The sequence below is a fragment of the Phascolarctos cinereus genome, unplaced genomic scaffold (genome assembly GCF_003287225.1).
Source record: "Phascolarctos cinereus isolate Bilbo 61053 unplaced genomic scaffold, phaCin_HiC Scaffold_2;HRSCAF=192, whole genome shotgun sequence".
In the NCBI taxonomy this organism is placed as follows: Eukaryota; Metazoa; Chordata; class Mammalia; order Diprotodontia; family Phascolarctidae; genus Phascolarctos; species Phascolarctos cinereus.
The window spans coordinates 382,639,099-382,660,405 of record NW_027555625.1 but is presented as its reverse complement, the minus strand read 5'-3'; the positions used below and the strand labels follow the sequence as shown (position 1 = coordinate 382,660,405).

The following is a 21,307-nucleotide window of genomic DNA, read 5'->3' as shown; positions in this document are numbered from 1 at the left end:
CAAGTGCTCCCAACTCGAATCCCTGGTTATATGAGTAATTCTTAATGTGTCTCTCCCTTCCCATTCTCTTTCTGCTGTTGACTGACTTCCTTCCCCACTCTATCCTCTGTCTGCCTTTGTACCCCTCCCCCCTTTCACCACTTGTCTCTGTACTTTCTGTGCTGTTTGCCCCTTCACCCTCTGGGCCTTATTAAAGTGTAATTCAGCCTCACTTCCCGTTGCCATTGTAGTCTTTCCCGTCGAATACCCAAAGTACCAGGTGTGCCCACCCCATTTCATAAATTAATTAGAGGTTCATCTAGCTTTTAATGTACAAATTTTAAAAAGATGAAGTTTTATATTAAATTATTAAAAAGCACTTGATTTCACAATCCTATAGTTCTCTTTTGTTTACAAGTGGAAATAGTGCCTTTAGATACTTAATATGAGTCAGCAGTGTTACAGCAGCCAAAAAGCTAATGAAATCTTAGGTTTTGTGAATAAAAACATGGGGCCCAGAATATACATACATACATACATATTTCATATATATATATATATATACATATATATGTGTATATATACATATACATACACACACCTTTATTTTCTTTATTCTGAGTTTCTGTTTCTCTGTCTTTGTCTCTGCCTCTGTTTCTGTGTCTCTATGCCTTTCTGTCTCTTTGTCTGTCCCTCTCTGTCTCTGTCTCTCTCTTTCTCTCTCTATGTCTCTCTGTCTCTGTGTCTTTCTCTGTGTCTCACCTCACAGGAAGGATCTGAACTCTAGTGTTCTTTCCACTGTCTCACTACATTAAAGCCGTGAAGGACAGAGATTAGACTGGCCCCAGGGAGAGAACTAGAACCAGCCTATGAAAGTTGCAGAAAGGGAGATTTTGGCTCAACATAAGGAAAAACTTATTGGAGGTCTTCTTTTGGACACTGGATGACCACTTATCAAGGACATTGGAATAGACTAGAAGGAAAGCTATGAAAAATCTGGAAAGCATACCAGAAAGCAGGCATCACCTTGCTGACAAAAGTCTGTCCGTGTAGTCAAAGCTATGGTTTTCCAGTAGCAATGTGGCTGTGAGAGTTGGAGTGTAAGAAAATCTGAGTGCCGCGGAATCGCTGCTTTTGAATTGTGGTGCTAGAGAAGACTTTGGAGAATCCCTAGGACAGCAAGGAGATCAAACCAGTCAATACTTAAATTAACTCAGGCTATTCACTGGAAGGTCAAATACTGAAGGTGAAGCTTAAGTACTTTGGTCACATAATAGAGAAGACCCAACTCATTGGAAAAGATCCTGTTGTTGGGAAAGATTGAAGGCAAAAGGAAGAGGGGATGGCAGAGGATGAGATGGAGAGTGTCATGGAAACCACAAGCATGAACTTTGATAGACTTCAGGATATAGTTGGGGATAGAAGGGCCTGGCATCCTATCATCCATGGGTTCACAGAGTCGGATAAGCCTGAATGAACAACAAACGACAATAAAAAGGTCTCTTTCACTTCAGATTCTAAAGTATAAACTTTTGTTTTTGTTGACCAGTTTAGATTTCCTTCTCATAGCCTCCATTCCTGCATTTGTTATTACAGTATAATTAAGAAAACAGTTTGGGTCTGGTGATGATAACTTAGGATTTCTTCCTATTTATACTGTCTAAGAAGTAGAACAAACAGGAAATGGGTTCTGGAGTAGGATTTCCTGTCAAATTAAGTCAGGGTAAGTATCATAAATACTATTATTCCCATTTGACAGATGAGGAAACTGAAGCATACTGAGGTTTCCCCTCTCCTTCCCCTGACCCCCATCCTACTCCCTATGCTTAGTGGGTTCCAGATCCTGGTTCTTCAGCTAGATTGATGATCTCTAAGATTCCTTCTAACTCTAAATCCAGTGAGCCTATGGTCTTGGTTAGGCTAGAGGAGGGGTGAGGTGCTGAATTTGGTGATCTGGGTCAGAGAGTCACTCTTTGTCCCTAACTCCTTCTTCTCTCCCAGCCCAGGAAGGGAGAATCAAAGGAGATTTTATTAATGGTAGTAGAGGAGTCTGGAATGGGGTTTTCAGGGGCCTCTGCTGCCTGCATTCCTGAGCCCTCCAGCGTACAGAAGGTTTTCTAAGTGGCGGCCAGCCAAACGGAGGCGGTCAGACTTCCCCTAGCTGTGAAGAAGGCAGCTGCAACTTGAGAACAGCTTACGCTCCCTGCCTCCTGGCACTCCCCGGGTGAGTCCAGCCGGGAGACGGTCAGGGATCCGCAGAGCCCAGAACCAGAGCTGGGATCCTGGGATCAGGCACTCCCTACTCTTCTGATTTTCCTCGCTGCAGAGAGACTTGATTCTTTTCTGAACTTCAAGCTGTGTCTGATCGGGAGGAGCTGGAGTCGGTGCCTTTGAGAAGCAAAGAGGGCACCTCACTTTTCTGTGATCCCAGGAGCCAAATCAGGCATGAAGAGTCTTTAACTCAGTACATCTTGTGATCGAGAGAGGTAAAGGTTTGTTTTTTCTGTTCCTAATTCTTTAGCTGATTTGGGGTTGAATGTAGCCTTCAGTTTGTCTTCTGGGTGTTTATAACTATCTAGTCTTTCCTTAGAGGCTATGTTCTCTTCACCTACCTTTGATCTCTCCTCAGTTTCCCTGTTTCTCTCTCTTTTCACAAGCTCTGAGTTTCAACAACTGAGTGTCTACTTAAAAGGGGAATGAACAACGCAGCCAGAGAAAGCCTTCTTTTCAGGCGCCCCTCTCTTGGGTTACCCGTTCCACTGTATTCTTGCATGGGCAACTGGGAGACTTGTGCTCTGCTGCTGACTGGTCGCCTGTGTGACCATGGGCAAGTGCCTTATTTTTTCAGTCCTCAGTTTCTTCCTCTATAAAATGAGAGGGTTAGACAGGATGGCACCTAAGGTCCCTTTCAGCTGATTCTCTAGAAGTTTGCTTTATTGTTGAGCTTCCCCCCCCCCTTTTGTCTTGTCTCCCTCTTTCAGTCCTATGAAGGACCAGTTATGGGTCTGAGGTACTCACAAAGAAAGATGTGTATTTCTTTGTTTCCTCCTTGTAGATGAATCAGCCACGCAAATCATATTTTTTTTTTATTTAAGAGAGAAAATGTGGTGTCCTGGAAAGAGCACTAGGTTTAGAGTCAGGAGTTCTGGCTGTGAATTATACCTGTTACTACCAGTATGACTTTGAGCAGGCTCAGTTTTCACACCTGTAAAATGAGAGATTTGGGCTTCAGAGTCCTTAATAATTTTTTGTCATGAACCCTCCAGGAAGTGTGGTGAAGCCTATGAACCCCTTTTCAGAATAATCTTATAAAATGCATAAAATAATATAGGATTATAAGGAAATCACATATATAAAAATATAATTATCAAAATGTTTTTTGTAAGTTCATGGACCCCAGATTGAGAACCCCTGGACTAGATGATCTTCCAAATTTCCTTTCAGGTCTAAGTTCTATGATCCTTTGGTCTTTTCCCCAGAGTATTATTAGACAAGTTAATTTCTTCCTGACCAACTCATTACAGTACTGAGAAAAGCAGGAGAAAATTGTCCATTTGTGGTGAGGGCAAATTCAACCCACACTTATTGGCCTTGTTTTTATTTAATGTGCCACATGAAGTCTTAGGAGGATATAATAATAACCTAAAGGAGGAGAGAGCTATCAATAAAACGAGCACTGTGCTCGTTTACAGCATCCACAAGCTACTCAATCCCAGGTCCTACTTGTGGGAAGGATTACCAGTGCGAAGGCAAAGGCAGCTTGAGTGAAGAAGAGCTTGTGACCCAGGAGTCAGATGGCGTGGATTCTGTCCCTGGACCTCTCGCTGATGAGCTGTGTGGCTTTAGACAAATTGCCTTCCTTCTCTGTACTTCATTAGACTTTTTTTTTTTGAAAAATAAGAGATTATGCTGAAAGATAATTAAGCCCCTTCTAGATCTGACCTTGTACATTCTAGGACTTTGCATTGATGAGCACATGGGACCTGGATTGGGGAAAAGCGAAATGTTGGCCTTGTGTGCCTTTGTGTATGAGTCTTTTAGGACATGTACGTAATAAAGGAAAGCCCAGCTGAGCTTCAAATAAGGAAACAGTCTTCAAGGCCTGCTTTGGAAAGCGGAAGAACAAATGAGTTTGTTTTGCCTTGTGGTCTGAAAGCACAAAACCTGAGGTGGGGAAAGAACAAGGTAAAGTGTCAAATCCAAAAGGCCCTAGATATTTGCTCCAGGCTAGCTTGGGTACACAGGCTGGCTACAACTCCTAATCCAGCTAAGCAGTATCTGAAACCTCCAGTTGTGATGAGGTAATGGGGGAGAGGATAGAGGTAAGTCTGGGTCAGGAAGACACCCAGGCTCTTGAGCTGAGCTGAGTACCAGGGAGTGGTGAGGGGTGGATGGGGGTGGGAAGGTCCTTCTGCCTAAGCAGGGCCCTGCCTTCTGCCAGGGATCTTGAAGACCGTTCTAGCATTGGTTTGCCACTGTTGGCTCTGAGGTCAGATTAGAAAATGTGGCTGGTGGAGGTGGGGACCCAGGAAGTGGGGAAAGCAAAGAACTGTTCCTTTGAGGGACCTTAGTGTGGTGTTATGGCTCTTGGAGTCAAATCCTAGTTCAGAACACAGTGTCATGCCTCTATCTTCTAGGGAGCCAGGATCGTAGTAATGTTAACATTTATTCAAGGTGGAGATTCTTAATCTGAGGTCCATTAATATTTAAAAAAATTTTAATATAGTTGATTTCCTTTGTAATCCTATGTATTTTATTTTATGCATTTAAAAACATTATTTTGAGAAGGGCTCTATGAGCTTTACTAGACTGCAGAAGGCTCCAGGACACACACAAAAAAAGGTGAAGAATTCCAGGTTTAAGTTTTTTTTTTTTTTCTTGGCTAGGCAATGAGGTTAAGTGACTTGCCCAGGGTCACACAGCTAGTAAGTATCAAGTGTCTGAGGACAGATTTGAATTCAGGTCCTCCTGACTCCAAGGGCTGGTGTTTTAATAACTACACCACCTAACTGTCCCTGGGAGCTTACCCTCTAATGGGGGAAGATAACACATAAAAAGAGGCAGGTGGTTTATTGTTTTATATTGAATCCTCTCTTATATTCTACTGTGTATGTGGAAATGTTTTTTCTTTTTTCATTTTGTACTTAAATTTAAGATGAATAAAAATTTACCAAAAGAAAAGGGGGGTAGACTATGGTGGCCAATCAAAGAGCAAAATATGGCTGGTCTGGGCCTTTCTTCAAAATGGAGCTCTTGTGAGGAACTTACCAATAAGAGAAGAGGGCCAAAGGCAGTAGGGGAGAGAGAAGGGAGATGAAGCTTGGTGGCAAAGTCTAGAATCAAGAGAGGTAGTTAGACTGGACCGCCTCTGAGGTCCCTTCCAGCTCAAGGATTGTATCTTTATGGCTAAAACTCCTGGGTCTGGGGGCATCTGCTCTGTCCATTCCAGCTTCAATCTGAGGGGCCTCTTATTCTCTCCTCATTCTGTGAGTCTTGTTTTCCTGATACTTTTCTTAATTCCTCTTCTTTCTAATAACTTAATATTATAACTGTAATAAAACTACAGGGCAGCTATGTGGCACAGTAGATAGAGTGCTGGGCTTACAGTCAGGAAGACTGATCTTCCGGAGTTCAAACCTGGCCTCAGACACTTACTAGCTCTGTGACCCTGGGCAAGTCACTTAACCTTGTTGGATTCAGTTTCCTCATCTGTAAAATGAAGTAGAGAAGGAAATGGCAAGCCACTCCAGTATCTCTGCCAAGAAAACCCCAAATGGGGTCATGAAGAGTCAGGTACAATGACAACAACAAAACATGCTAGGTACTACCTAGCACAAAAAATGAAACGAATCAGATATCTTGGCCCCACCTTTCAAATGTACTTTATAACCCCAAATTCCTCACTCTGTCATAGATTTCGCATTCTAAGTGTCTGGGCAAACAAACAGAGGACTGGGAGTAGGGAACAGGAATATGGAGTTAACCTATAACTTTCAAGTCAGGCTAGGAAGAAGAATCCTTCCTTATTCTCTTGGGTGACAGCAACAGGAGTAAACCAGTGGTAGAATTAGGAGAGGGGCGTTTTTTGTTTGAAGGCATCCTGAGCAGTTTCATGATAGAGCCCCAAATTTCTTTGGCTGCTTCTGACTCTGACTAGACCTCTTCTCTCCCATCACCTCCTTCTTTCTCCCTCTGACATACTCTCCTCCCTCTATACTCTATCCACCTTGGAATTGAGACCATGTCTTGGGTTCGGGCCAGTGTAGAAATAAATAAGAAGGATGTAGTGAAAGAAGAACATGGCACTTGGAGTCAGAGACCTGTAACTTTATGGGGATACTAATAAGAATGTGGGTTCACCGCTGGAAGGAACCTTGGAGATCATCTAGTCATTTTACAGATGAAGAGACAAGCAGCAGAGAGACAAGGAAATGAAATTACTTTTCTCAAGTCATGCAGGTAGTGAGAAGATTTGCAATTAGAACCCAGGCGCTCTTCTTTCCAACTCACTGCCTGCTCACAGGGCTGTGGCCAATGGAGACCAAGTTAAGAGGCAGCACAGTACCAGGGAAGGAATGTTGGCCCAGGAGCTGCAAGAGCTGCATGTGAGATCTGACTCTTCCGCTCACAATGGCGACTATGTTGACACTGGCCTCAGTTCTCTCATCTGTCAAATGCAGATAGCTTTTTTAAAAATTTAGTTTTTACTGATAATTTTGTTTCTATGTCACGTACATTTCTCCCAGTATCCCTTTTCTTCCCCTCTCCCAGAAAACCACCCTTATAACAAAGATTTTTTAAAAAGGAATAGAAAAAAAGAATGCAGATAATTCTTATGTTACCTTCCTTAAAGAGCTAGTGTGAGGAAACTGCTACTTATAAATGCAGCTGTTGTTAGGTATGTGAAAATGTTTTGTAACAGGTAAGTGCTACAAAAGTACCAAATAACCCAAGCGCTTTGCTAAGATATGTCTGCCTCGAATAGCTGGATTTAGAGCCAGAGGACCAGGGTTTAAATCCTGGTCTTGCCTCTTACAAGCTAGGTGACTACATCTGAGTCACCCCATCTCTTTGGGTCTCAGTTTCTTCAACTGTAAAATGATGGAGTTGGCCTAGATAGCTGCTAAGACCCCTTCCAGCTCTTTTTAAAAAAATGATTCTAGGATTGCTTTTCACTATAGGACTTGTCTTCATCAGCCAAACTCCCAAAAGCTGAGTCACTGGGAAGGAGTAATGATGGATAATGCTGGGTGGGATAGTGAGAGTTTGCTGTTTTTTTTTCCTCTCCCCATCAGCCTCTTATTGTGTTCTGAGATGCTGGGTTGGGTCAGTTGGGTCAAATGGATCATGTTGTTTTAGTAGCTATCTCTGCTTTCTGATCTACTCAAGATGTCCTGGTGTTTTTCCATCTCCCCTGCCTCAAGGGAATGGATGGAAAGTCTAGGCAGGGAACAAGACTGTAACCAGTCATGTGTGTCTTAGGAGAGGAGAATAAGAAGGATAGTAATGGGGAAAGAGGGCGACCCCAAGAAGCTAGGGTCATTTGTGACGTGCCTATGAATTGACTTGAGGTTTAGACAAATGTGTCCTGTCTGCCTTCTTCCACCCCCGCCTTGTTCCTTTGGAACATCTGGCCACAGGTTGTGATGGACTCTGTGTTGTACAAGTAAAAGCCTGCTGCTGAAGCCCAGGGAGTGAGGGAAGCAGCCATGATTACTGCAGAGTCCATTACCATGTGCAAATAAACAGGAGAGCCTAGCACAGGAAAACCCTTCTCATTTTTCATTGGCCTCAAAGTCCTGACCAAATCTACCAGAAAGGATAAAGCCAGTAACCTAGGGATGCACTCGGTCCTACCATCTCCTCCTCTTGCCCAAGGTAAACTGGAATAGGAGGAAATGGTAGAATTGGGAAAACAAACAAACACCTCAGAGATCACTAGGCAGGCATTAGTGAGCTCACTGTCACTGGAGGCTTTCAGGTAGAAGCCCAATGACCAGCTGTTGAGGATGTTGCAGGGGGGATTCCTATTCATGTATGGGTTAGACTAGATGACCCCTGCGTGCTTTGCCAATGTTGATATGGTGTTATGACTCCTTCATTTTACCATTGGAGAACTGGAAGCCTGAAGAAGTAGAATAATTTGTCTGAGGCAACAGCATGTTAGTGGCAGAGTCAAGACTTTGATTATAGCTTATAACGGGGAAGAAAAAACCCTAGAGATCTTTTAGTCCAACTATCTTATTTTACAGGTGAAGGGACTGAGGCACCTTGGACCGAGGTTAAATGAGTTGTCCAAGTAGCAGAGGTGGATTTGAAACCAGATCCTTTGATTTCAAATCCAGTGTTCTTTTTAATACAACATACTAATTAGTCTAGGACCCAGGTGTCCTGACTTCCAGAGAAACCCCCCCAAAAAAAAAACACTGCCTTGTAGTCCTTAAAAAAGGTACCCTTTTAGGTTTTGCAGATCTCTGTAGGGATGGGGAGTCTTCATTCTCTTCCACCTGACTAGAGTTTGGGGCAAGGCATTTGTACATTCTCAGCAATGTTTGAAAATTGGGTCTTCTGTCTCTTATCTCTAGAGAATTGGGCCTTCATGTTGTCATAGTAACATCCACACCCTGACTCATCACAGAATAAATGAATACATGCCATCAGAAATAGGGATTTCCTGGAATTGAAAATATGTTCATTCATAAAAGAATATTAAAATGTATCTATCATTATTACCCACCCCCTCTTGGGTTATACCTTAGGAGGCTACCTTAATGACCTATAGACACTTCTCTACCTAATACTAAGCAGGTATTAGACAAATGTCTTGGGATCTCCATGCTGCACGGCAGCCAGTGAGGCCACATCCATCAGTCAAAATAAATTCTTCCCCCCCCCCCCAATACAGGGAATCATTTTAGTCCCAGCCCATTTGGGCTGAGCGGTTATCTGAAGTCCTTCTCCTTTTTAGCAAGTCTACCAGGCTGTTCAGCTTCTACTGAGGGAGAAGAGAAGGTGAAAGAAAGGAAAAGTGATCAGGAGGGTTCTTGGAAGATTTATAAAACTAAGTTCTCTCTTCTGGGAACTGCTTCATTAGTCACATTTCACAAGATGCTTGGGCAGTCATGAATCTTCAAACTTCCCCAGACTTAGTGACTCAGCCAGACACTGCTAATTCATCTCTGCACATTCTGGTGAAAGGCTGAGGCCACACAGCTTTCTGCGCAGTTTCCCAGTCAATATGAAAGATCAGCAGAGCAGAGTTGCCCACACAACCCTTGCCTTTTTTTGATGAGTAGATTTACTCATTGCCGGCTGGATAGATCACTGATGTGGGCACTCTTTGTCCCATTTTGAACAAGCCACTCAACAGGAAGCCTCATTTCTTTTTTTCTTTTTTCTTTTTAAATAATTCATTCATTTACCTCCAGTTTTCAACATTCACTTACATAAGATTTTGAGTCCTAAATTCTCCCCCCCTCCCTCCTGTCCCCTGAGGAAACCTCATTTCTTTATTACTTTTTTCCTCAGTGAATGCTCTTTGAAGCCTGCCCTGGGCACAGATGTGGTAATCACACTGCAATCAGTCTTCCTCATGTTAACAGTCAGGGCGGTTCAGATCAGATGGAGGCATGTGCCTGGGTGGAAGGAACTCTTTGAGGATTATTCATTAAATACATCACTACAGCAATATTTTTACCTGGGGCAAGCAAGTGGGGAGAGGAAGTTCTGACCCGGGGTTCAGGCGATGTGGGGATGAAATGCAACCTGGGACAGACTGAGGTTTCTATACTCCTGAGATTGTGGTTGCTGAAGAGAAGCACTTATTTCAAGGAAATTGGTATCCTTTAAATTTCCTGTCCTGGGGTAAAGCCCTGACTACCTTGCCTTAGTTACCAGTCTGTCATGTTCACCAGGGTCATGGAAGCCTGGGTAGTAGATTTCTGATATTAGTGCCTGACCAGGAATACGATATTTTAGTAGGAAGAGGACTGAGCTTGAGGCAAGGAGAGATTTGGGTTTGAATCCTGCCTCTATACTTTTACCTGCATGACTTGAAGCAAAGCACTTTTCATATCTGGGTCTCTGTTTTTTCATATGTAAAATGAGAGGGTTAAAGTAGATGATTAATAAACTACCTTCTAGCTTGAAATCCTGTAATGCTATGACACTGACTGATGACCTATTTATGGAGATCAGCTGGAATTAAACAGTACCCCTGGCTGTTTATTATTGAGAGAATAGGGGGAAGGGGAAACAAAGTGAAAGTGGCACAGAAGTTTGGGGCAGTGTGGTGGTTTTGGTCTTCTGGCACTTATTTGAGAGGGGATACAGAAAAGGAGATCTTTAAAGTCTCTTCTGCTTCTAAATCTTTATGACTACAGGATGACAGAATCATAAAGTTGGAAGGGACTGCCACAAGCATCCATTGCAAACCATACTCGAAGGAGAAACCTCTTATGGTCATCTAGTTTTTGAAGATCTCCTGTGAGATTATTTACCTAATTAATACCTAAGGCGATCCATTCTACTTTTCAATGGTTCTAATTTTTAGGAAGCTTTTCTTTATTTCAAGCCTAAATTTACCTCTCTGCAATTTCCATCCATCACTACTAGCTCTGTCCCCTGAGTCAAGACAAAAAGTCTAATCCGTTCTCTACGTGACAATCCCTCAGATACGTGAAGACAGCTATTATGCCCTCCCTGGGTCTTCTCTTCTTCAGGGCGAGCATCCTCGTTTCTTTCCACTGATCTTCTTGTGACATGCTCTCTTTATCTTCTTGGTCATTCTCTCTAGATATTCTTTAGGTTGTGAGTTCCCTTGTTAAAATGTGATACCCAGAACCAAATAACACTATTCCAGATACAGTCTGCCCTGGTCCTAGTATAGTACGACTATCACCTCCTTAGACACTCTTCTTCTCTTAACACAACTCAATATTTATTAATTTGTTTTTTTTTTAAGCTGGTAATCACATTGTTGATTTATATTGAGCTTGCAGTTTACTGAAACCCTTATTATTATTTTTTTCTGATGAACTTTGTCAGAGAGGATGACAGGGATGGTCCATACCTCATCCCATCGGTTATGTCTAGTCCACCTCCCTCCTTTTAGGGAATTGGGCCTTAGAAATGTCACATGATTTGCTCTAAGTCCCATAGCCACTTAGTGGAAGAGCCACTACCCAGAGGTTAATAGAAACTTGAGTAGAAACAGCACAGTATAGTAGGAGTGTCAAGACTGGGAGTGAATGTTGCTGTCCTTACCTGCCACTTACTGAAGAATTTTTGGCAAATAACTCTGCTCCTTTGGGCCTTAGTTTATTACTTTGTAGAGAGGGATGAGACTAAATAATTTCTAAGGTCCTTTCCATCTCTAATATTCTGTGTTACAAGGAGCCTTTTGCTTCTGATTTCTGTAGTTAAGTTCCTTTCTAGCCATGATATTCTGTGTTCTAAGATCTTTTTTAGCTCTACATTCCATGTCCTATGTTCTCAGGATCTTCCAATATTAGCATTTGTCATTCCAAGAGGCTTTCTTGCTCTAATAGTTCATGGGGTCTGTGATGCTAAAAGTCCTGTCAACTAGACTTCTGTCCCCTAAGAACAAGTGAGTAATTAAATAATATAAAATTTATATAGGGCTTTTAAAGTTTGCAAAGCATTTAGGTACTTTATAGCATCTCATATAATTCTCTCAACAATCCTCTGAGGTGGTTCCTATTATTAATCTCATTTTACAGATGAGGAAACTGAGGCTCATAGACATTGAGTTACTTACCCAAAGTGGAAGAACTACTAAATGTCTGAGGTCGAGTTAAACCCAGCTCTTCTTGATTCCTTGTACCTTGCTATGTCTTGAGAATATAGTATTGTTTTCTAGTAAAGTGCTGTTTTGCTGTTCAATCGTGTCTGACTCTTCATGACTCCATTTGGGGTTTTCTTGGCAGAGATGCTGGAGTGGTTTGCCATTTCCTTCTCCAGCTCATTTTTACAGATGAGGAAACGGAGGCAACCAGGATTAAGTGACTTGTCCAGGGTCACACAGCTAGTAAGTGTCTGAGGCTGGATTTGAACTCAGGAAGATGAGTCTTTCTGACTCCAAGCCTAGAGCCCTATCCACTGCATCACCCAGTTGCTGTTTACAGTTGTCCTGTTTAAATGCAGCCACAACCAAGAATCTGCCCACCCCTTCCAGAGCCTCCTGAATTATTATATTAGCTTCAACTCCATTCCAGAGCCTGAAGTGCTGGTGGCAACACTTTGATTTCTCAGGATTTTTGAACAGGCTTTTCGGGCTGTTAGGGAATGTGACCTTCTTTATGAGCTCTGTCTTATGATTTTCCTCTAACTGCAGAATTTACACCATGACAATGATCCTCAAGGTGGGTGAGGACTAGAAATAGTAGAAGGAAGTAGATTGCTCCAGCTCTATTGCATCACTAAAAACTCATGGGTCTTTCTCAATAAGAGACCAGCCTAGGGGGTGGCTAGGTGGCACAGTAGGTAGAGCTCTGGCCTTGGAGTCAGGAGAACCTAGGTTCAAATCCAGCCTCAGACACATAACACTTACTAGCTGTGTGACTATGGGCAAGTCACTTAACCCCATTGCCTAGCCAAGCAAACAAAAAAAAGAGATCAGCCTGTGAGGCTAGATCTTCGAATACTTATTTATTTATTTTTAAAAAGTGGACGAGCTGACTGCTGGGGACTCTGTGTGTGTGTGTGTGTGTGTGTGTGTGTGTGTGTGTGGTGGGTCTTGGGCCTCAAGTCCTCAGCTACTTCTCCTTTTCTCTTGAATGAGGGCAAATCCAGATATGAGATGCTTCAGGCTTATTCTGTATAAGCAGAACATGATGAATGTACCCTGTTGTTGCCTCCATACTTACATTTGTTTCTCTTTATCTTTCTGCCTTTCTTTGTAAAAAAGCATCCCTAATATACCTGTCATCGTTGTATTGACTGTTAATTCACTTGATTGCATGCTGGCATCCATGCTTTCTATTTTGTTTTCTAAATAGGCAGGTTTTGCTGTACAAAATATTTAATAAAGAAATCATGAGTCTATTCAAGGAGCAGAATAAATAGAATAACTCACATTTCTATAGCACTTTAAGCACTTTCTTCACAACAAGTCTGAGAGCTAGCAATTATCTTATTCCTATGTTACAGATTAAAATAAGGTTCACAGAGATATTTAATGAATTGTCTGGAATCACGTGCTAGTCAATTGTAGATCTGGGACTTGAACCCAGATTTTCTAAGATCAGTCATCTCACTATGACACACCACATTGCCTCTTCTTGGGAGAGATACCTTGGGAGCTGTGCCGTGCTAGTAGGAAGCCAAGCTCCAGAGTTTCTAGGTAAAAGAAAATGGCCTTCTGCCAGGCAGAAAGAAACCAGGCACCAACAAGCCACAGTCAGCATCACACAAGATTAAACAGAAATTACTGTAAAGGAAAGGAAAGTAATGCCATAAAGCAAAAGAAAAAACCTTACTACTAAGAATATCTCATCCTATTCACTGAATATAACCCTACAGAGAAAGAAAAAAACCTTTAATAGAATAAATTACTACCAAACATTCTTGTTGAGAAAACCAGAGGGGCCCCTAGATTGCACAGTGGATAGAGCACTGGCTCTGGAGTCAGGAGGACCTGAGTTTAAATCTGTCCTCAGACACAGATTACTCACTAGCTGTATGATCCTGGGCAAGTCACTTAACCCCATTGTCTCACCAAAGGAAAAAAAAATAAAAATGTGTGAGAAAACCAGAGATGAGAAGAAACTTTCAAATGTGTTGAGAAAAATCTCCAAAGAGCTAAATGACAAAAAAGTGTCTCTTTGGAATTCTGCTGTCTTATAGGGTCAGAAAGGCAGCAAAGAAAGACAAACTCAGGGTGTGGGTGTATCTTTGTTCTGTTCTGTTTTAGAAGAAAAAAGAAAAGGGAGGGTAAGGCAGTCTATTAGGGAAAAAATGCAGAACAAGAGGGAGAAACTTTTTTATAATTGAGCTTCATCAGCAGGAATGGGGGTTGGAGAAGCAGGCATCTTATCAACTGTTTGCACACGGGTATACACACACAGAACATAGTATAGAAATATATTAAAGTGAACAGGGAAAAAGCCAGGGACAGAGAGAGAGGAAAATGGGGTTTAAGACAAACAATGGAGTTATTGAGGAAATGATCGCAAGAAAAACAAATCAGGGCAGCAAGGTGGTTCAGTGATGGAATGCTGGGCCTGGAGTCAGGAAGACTCATTTTTATGAGTTCAAATCTGGCCTCAAGTACTTGTTAGCTGTGTGATCCTGGGCAAGTCACCTTGACTATCTTTGCCTCGGTTCCTCAATCTGTGAAATGAGCTGGAGAAGGAAATGGGAAACCATTGGAGTATGGGGTCACGAAGTCAGACTGAAAAATGACTGAATGACAAGAAAAACAAACTTCAGCAATGAAAGGGAAATTTTTTCTTTTGAGGCAATCAGGGTTAAGTGACTTGCCCAGGGTCACACAGCTAGTGAGTATCAAAAGTATCTGAGGCCAGAGTTGAACTCAGGTCATCCTGACTCTAGGGCCAGTATGCTATCCACTGCACCACCTAGCTACTCCAATGAAAAGCAAATTATAAAGATAGATTAAAAGGAAAGTTGGAAGGATAAGATCCAAGGAGTCTGGTCTGGGTAAAGAGAGAAAGGAAAAAAGTGCAGGATCAGATCATTCCAATTATAGAGTACTATATTCCTTTCTCCTTCTTAGGGATCTATCCTATAGAGTAGAAAAAAAGAAGAGAAAAATCAGCAAAGCTAATTAATACATTGAAAAAAATCTAAAAAATATGTAATATTACATACCTGTGAACCTCCCACTGTTGCAAAGGAGTATGTGTGTGTGTGTGTGTGTGTGTGTGTGTGTGTGTGTGTGTATATGTATTTGGGGGGGTGAGGTATCTTCTCATATTTCTTCTTGGCTTATTTTTTGTAATTTTACATTAATTTTTTATTGTTTTGGCATTTACATTGTTGTAGATGTTGTATATATTGTTTTTTTGGTTCTGTTTACTTTACTTTGCTTCAGTTCATGTAAATCTTTCACTGTCTCTCAGTATTCCTCATTCTTTATTTCTTACAGTACAGTAGTATTCCATTATATTCATGTACCTCAATTTGTTCAGCCATTCTCCAGTCAATGGGCCTCTACTTTGTTTCCAGGTCTTTGTTACCACACAAAGTGTTGCCATAAATATTTTGAGGGAATATGAAAATCCAGAGGGGTCAGAATCGATCATTCTTCCTGGGATGTCCTCCCTGACCTAAACTCAGATAAGCTTTTATAGCAAAGCACTTTGAAGCTATACCCACTGCCATGATTGAAGCGTTGGAGACACTCATAGTTCAGAGAACTTCTATCTATGGAGTTCTCACATCTTGCTATTCTGCCCTCTCCTGCAGCTGTACTTCAGGTTTCTTGGGGGCATTTTTAGAAAATGCCAGGGGTCTTGGGGGTCCACTGAGCATAAGCTATGTAAATCAGGAACTTGTAAAGAATACTTACAGAAATACCATCTCCTCTCCTTCCTTTCTCCCTCCTTTCTGTGAATCCCAACATATTTCTGTGGTTGAGGCCTTAGAAAAAAAATAACTATTTCAAACCAGCAAACCAGCCAAAAAATTGGAATGGTGGAACAAACCTACTCCCTTATGCATAATACCCAGTCAGTGTGCCCAAGGCAGGGCTTCTGAGGACCGTGGTCCAGGTTTTCCTCTGGTTATTCCCCAAATTCATCTGTACAACTTAGAATCTCAGAATGTTAGCACTGGGGATAAACTCAGAATTCATCTAGTCAACCTCATTTTACAGAGGAGGAAACTGAGGTCCAAAGAGGGGAATTGCCAGTGTGGTGTGATGTAAAGAACACTGAACTGAAAGCTGGTCTTACATATGCTCCCTTCTACTTGTTTAATCTTGGGCAAATTCCTTTATCTTCCTGGTTCTTAGTTTACCTATTTGAAAAACAAAGGGGTTGAAGTAGGTGATCTCCAAAATTCCTTCTATCTTCTAATCCTATGATTTCTGTTTGTGGCAGAACTGGGGCTAGAACCCAGGTACCCTGACTCTTAACCTAGGGCTTCTTCTACTGAACTATTTCTTAGTAGCTATGAGACTAGAAGGGGCTTTTCCTGAAGTCTGTGGCTCACAGCTATTGATGATATGCTCTGAATAACTTTGTGAAATTCCCCATCACCAACCTAAAAAGAGATTAGGTACAATAATGTAGAAATCACAGTTCATCCTTAGATATCCCCAGTAAAATGGGGATCATCACATCACAGCTCCTTATTACCCAGCATAGATGGGACATTCCAGGCTAGAGAATCATGCCCCACAAAAGCATGCAAGTGGGAATGAAGATGGTAACTGTGAAGGAGACTAGACTTGTTAGAGAAATAGGCTCATCATGTAAGGGAGGAGCAGGAGATAAGCCTGGAACTGAAAGCCTTGAAAACCAGGCCGAGGAATTTGGACCTGAGGCAGTAGATGGGGTATTTAGATGGGGATGAGGAGACAGTAGGATGGAATCCTGGTCCTGGAGTCAGAGGATGGCAGTTCAAATCCTGCTATGCTTACCTGTAAGTCAACAGCCTCCATGGGGTTTAGTTTCCTTATCTGTAAAATGAAGGATCTAGACTAGATGGCATCTGAGGTCTCTTCCAGTGCTAGATTTATAATCCTATTGGGGAGGAATAATTAATAATACCAATAATCTAGCATTTATGTAGTTCTTTAATATTTGTAAAGTACTTCACATATATAGTTCATTTTATCTTCAAAACAACCCTGAAAGGTAGATCTATTGTTATCCTCATTTTACTGATAAGGAGAGTGGGTGGGATAAAAGTGGTATTTGAGGAAGTTTAATATGATAAAATTGTATAGAAGAATGCTCAGTAACTCTTTCCTATCTACACAGGGTGAAGCAACATGGATGCCATCAGCCAAACCTCCCCAGAAGCAGTGCTGCCTAAGCACATCCTGGATGTCTGGGTCATTGTCCTCATTATCCTAGCCACCATCGTGATCATGACTTCCTTGGTGCTGTGCCCAGCCACCGCTGTCATCATTTACCGAATTCGGACTCATCCCATACTCAGTCAGGCCTTTTGAAGCCTCAGGATGCTGGGGGTGCTAGTCCAGGCTTTTGATGACTGGGCATGGCCCAGAAAACTCCCCCTCTTTAGCAGGGTAATGATGAGAGCCTTTCCATTAAGGAAAATGGTTTGAAGCTACCAAACAGAACTAGATCGTGTCCGTGAAAATGCCTTTTATGATGCATATATCCATCAGCAGCCATCAACAGTGATGGAGGAAGGAAGCTTTTCTGGTAGGGCTGCTCCTGTCAAGCAGATAGGGTCCAGTTTCAAGATGTACACGATATAAGATGGAGTCTCCAGGGGCTGGAACTTCTGGGAATCAGAGATGCTCCAAGAGACATCAACAGGGACAGGGATGACCTAGGAGTTACTTCTTCCCTATTCCTACAATCCTTTAAAAGTTCCTCCCATCACTAACAAAGCTCTCCCTGTTCTGGGGAATCCCCTGTCAAGTTTTCTATCATGTTAAATTCCTGGTAGGACCTTGTTCTTTGCTAGTTGCAAGTTAGCTAAAGTGCTAGCTCATTGTAGTTTAAAGTCCCTTTCCTTTTCAGGACATTTACATTTTAATAAAATACTGTATTCAAGTGAGAAATTACTATTGTCAGTCAATAAGCATTTATTAAGTACCTACTATGGGCCAGGCATTGTGCTAAGCACTGGAGATATATACAAAAAAAGGGGGGGGGAAAGGGCTTTCTACTCTCAGAGAGCTCATAGATCTCAGGCACTGTGATAGTCTCCCAAGGTACTATTAAAGGGATTATATTTGGGGAGGGAGTCTTTCAGAGGTCTGGTCCTGTCCTACAGCCTACATATCTCTTGTACTTTTATGATATGGCATCTTTAGCTGGAATAAGGTAAAGAGTTTAACTGGGGCAGGGAAGGTTGAATGTAGTATTTCCTAAGTTCTTGCTTCTGCTACCATATAGGATCTGAAAACCAGAGCTACTTGGGTAGAGATTCTGTGATCCTGCTGGGCACACAGAAATCCCCTGCTTCTCCAAAGAGAGCTAAGGCTGGGCTTAGGATGAGCACTATTGCCTTATTCCATATCTGCCCATGATTATATATGTGTCCTCCAGGGTTGCTGGTCCTATTTTTTTTTTCCTTTGGATCAGATATCTGATTTCATTGGCACTGACTTTGCCACTAGTGAGCTGTGTGGTCTTAGCTAGGCAGGAAATTGATATCCCAAAGAGATTAAGTGATTTTTCCAATATCACACAGCCAGTTATTCATAACAGAATTAGGGATAGAGTCAAGGTCAAAAATGTCTTAGTGGAGTGGTCTTTCCACATTTTAGAATCAATGCAAAATGAGGACAATTGTGATCCACATTTTATGGCACTTTAAGGTTAACAAAGGTCTTTTCTTGTAACAGACCTTTGAAGGGTAGTGCAAATATCATCATTTCCATTTTAAAGATGGGAAAGCTGAGATTCAAAGACCACAGAGCTAACAAGTGGAGGACTTCCCTCCCCAGATTCCATACTCTTTCCTCTATAGATTGCTGTCCTGCTTACTTCCTAAGGCTGTGATTCCGGTACTATGAGAAGAGAGGGAATGTGGCATGTAGCAAGGTGGCCTTCAAGTCTGAAAGTCCTGTTTCTTACATATATTGGCTGTGTGATCATAGGGAAGTCATTTAACCTCTCGGTCTTCAGGAAACTCTCTAAGACTAAAAGTTGCAGATCATTTGTTGATCTGCACTGGTGGAGGAAGTTACTTTATTGGGAATTCCCCATAACAATGAAATCACTGGTTCTGTTTTAAAAAAAAGGAATTCTACAGTGATTCTATGATCACATCTATCCAAATGTTCTCTCCAAAGATACAGCTTTCCACCATCCATGCCTGCCCATCTTAGGAGACTCTTTTCCACATCTTCTCGTGTGAGACTAAAAGAGGTTGAAAGCTTTATAAGAGCCCTTGTGTCAGTGAAATAGGAAGTTTTATGTCAATTATTCAGCATATCTCCCTTTACTTGTGTATATACTTGTGGTTGATTCACTGGTTGCCCAAGGCTCCAATTTATTCTCCCTTCCCTGCAGGATCCAGAATTTTTTCAACCCCCTCCTCTTGTTCCTCACCCATCACAAGAGACCTGTCCCATGACATTTCCCCCCAGGATCTAGTCTCTGCTTAAGTGAGTGGGTATGTTATCTTTCTGAAATAAGAGATTTAGTTTTCAAGAGAAAGCTAGCTTACCCTGGTGACTCTAATGGGGGCATGTTAGACACTGTGTTCAGTGACAGCAGGGGAAATATTTCTGGACAGATAGAGCCTGTATTACCAAGTATGGGAAATTCCTAGGAAGACTGCACAAAGATCTAGTAGGAAAAGAATGCTTTTATTTAGTATGTGTTTGTGTTTTCCTGATGGACTCTTAATTGCCATTAAAAATAACAGGATGAGAATATCTGAGGTCTCTCTCTTTTTTTTTTTCCTTTCATCCGTAAATACCTTTGGAACACTACCTCTGTCTTTAGCCCTAGACTCAGTATTGGGAGTCCAAATATGAATGAGATGTAGTATCTACCTTCTTCAGGGGTAGAGAACCTGTGGCCTCAAGGCCACACATGAAGTTTGGATTCAGTCAAAAGGCTGAACTTTAGGACCTAGAGGGCCATGCAGGTTCCCCACCCCTGTTCTAGTTGTTTATAGCAGCTTTTCAAAGCCTCAGTATTTGACATGTCCAACTGCTCTGCTTTGGACAGTTTAGAGCTATGAATGCACAGGAAGGTTTCTTAGCCCTTCCTGTGATTCTTTATACCTGATGCAAGTACATGCTTTCTTTGCTATTGATAGCTTGGATATCTCCCTTAGAAAACCGATACTTCATATCATTTGACTACGGCTCTCACTTTTTTTTTGTGGGTTGCAACATATGTTTATTAGTTTTAAATATATATATGTATAGCTTCATTAAATATTTACCAATTAGATTTTGAAACATTTAAAAAATTTATTTAAAATGATTTTGAGTTCCAAATTCTCCCTCTCCCCTCCACCCTTCCCCCACCCTTTGAGAAGGCAAGCAATATGATACTTATTGATGTGAAGTCATACAAAACATATTTCCATATTTGCTGTGTGGCTAAAGAAAACATACCCATACACAAAAATAAGAAAAATTTAAGAGGTTGGAAGAGGGTGCCTCAATGTGCAGAGTTCATCAGTTCTCTCTCTAGAGGTGGATAGCGTTTTTCATCATGTATCTCTTTGGAATTGTCTTGATCAGAGTAGCTAAGTCTTATACAGTTGATCATTGCTACAATATTGCTGTTACTGTGTACAATATTCTTCTGGTTCTGCTCATTTCACTTTGTATCAGTTCATATAAGACTTCCATTGTTTTTTGAAACTCTCGTGCTTGTAATTTCTTATAGCACAATAGTATTCCATCATAATCATATACTACAACTTGTTCAGCCTTTCCCCAGTTGATGGGCATCCCCTCAAATTCCAATTCTGTGCCACCACAAAAAGAGCTGCTGTAAATGTTTTTGGACAAAAAGATCCTTCTCCTCCCCTCTTTTCTTTGATCTCTTTGGGATAGTAATGGTATTGCTGGATCAAAGGGTATGCACCGTTTTATAGCCCTTTGGGTATAGCTTCAAATTGTTCTTCAGAATGGTATGGCTCTTACTCTGCAGAAAGATTTTTTTTTCTAGTTGCCTGTTTCCTTTCAAATTTTAGCTGCATTGGTTTTGTTTGTTCAAAAACTTTTTAATTTTATGTAATCAAAATTGTGGCTGTGGCTCCAAGAAGCTATAGCATATGTAGCAGCTATCTTGGCAGATGAGCTAAACCAGGTTGAGGGTAGTTGACAGGTCTCAAACCTGTCAGTGAGTTAGGGGAATGTCTACCCCAAGCATATGAAGAGTTCCCCCAGTGGAATGAGTGGATGAGAACAATTTGTTCTAACAGCCTTGAAGGTAACGAAAGCAGGTGCTATGGAATCCTTAGAGCTTGATCAGACATTGAAGATGCCAAGGTCATCCACTGCATCCTGGACCATCACCAATCATCTTGACTTTTGCCCTACCACTGGATTTCAATGACTCTAGAAGAGAGAGTGAGGCTGATGACTTTGTGCAACTCTTGCCTCACTTAAATCCAATTTACATGTAAGTCAAGACATCACCCTGATATCATTAATTCTTTTAGAAAA

At 41.6% G+C, this 21,307-nt stretch overlaps 1 protein-coding gene across 5 annotated transcripts; it reads left to right on the top strand.

The window, feature by feature from the left end:
* Positions 1-2,034: 2,034 nt before the first annotated feature.
* On the top strand, positions 2,035-19,552 carry SMIM3 (small integral membrane protein 3). 5 transcript variants are annotated; one of them, XM_020964284.2, is made up of 2 exons: positions 2,035-2,471; positions 16,950-19,552. In XM_020964284.2, exon 2 carries the CDS (start codon positions 16,961-16,963, stop codon positions 17,141-17,143), a length of 183 nt encoding a protein of 60 aa, XP_020819943.1. In that variant the 5' UTR covers positions 2,035-2,471; positions 16,950-16,960; the 3' UTR covers positions 17,144-19,552. The 5 variants fall into 5 exon arrangements, with proteins under 5 accessions (XP_020819943.1, XP_020819941.1, XP_020819946.1 ...); XM_020964282.2 differs by having other exon boundaries at positions 2,086-2,465; XM_020964287.2 differs by lacking the exon at positions 2,035-2,471 and adding an exon at positions 4,087-4,164.
* Positions 19,553-21,307: the final 1,755 nt, after the last annotated feature.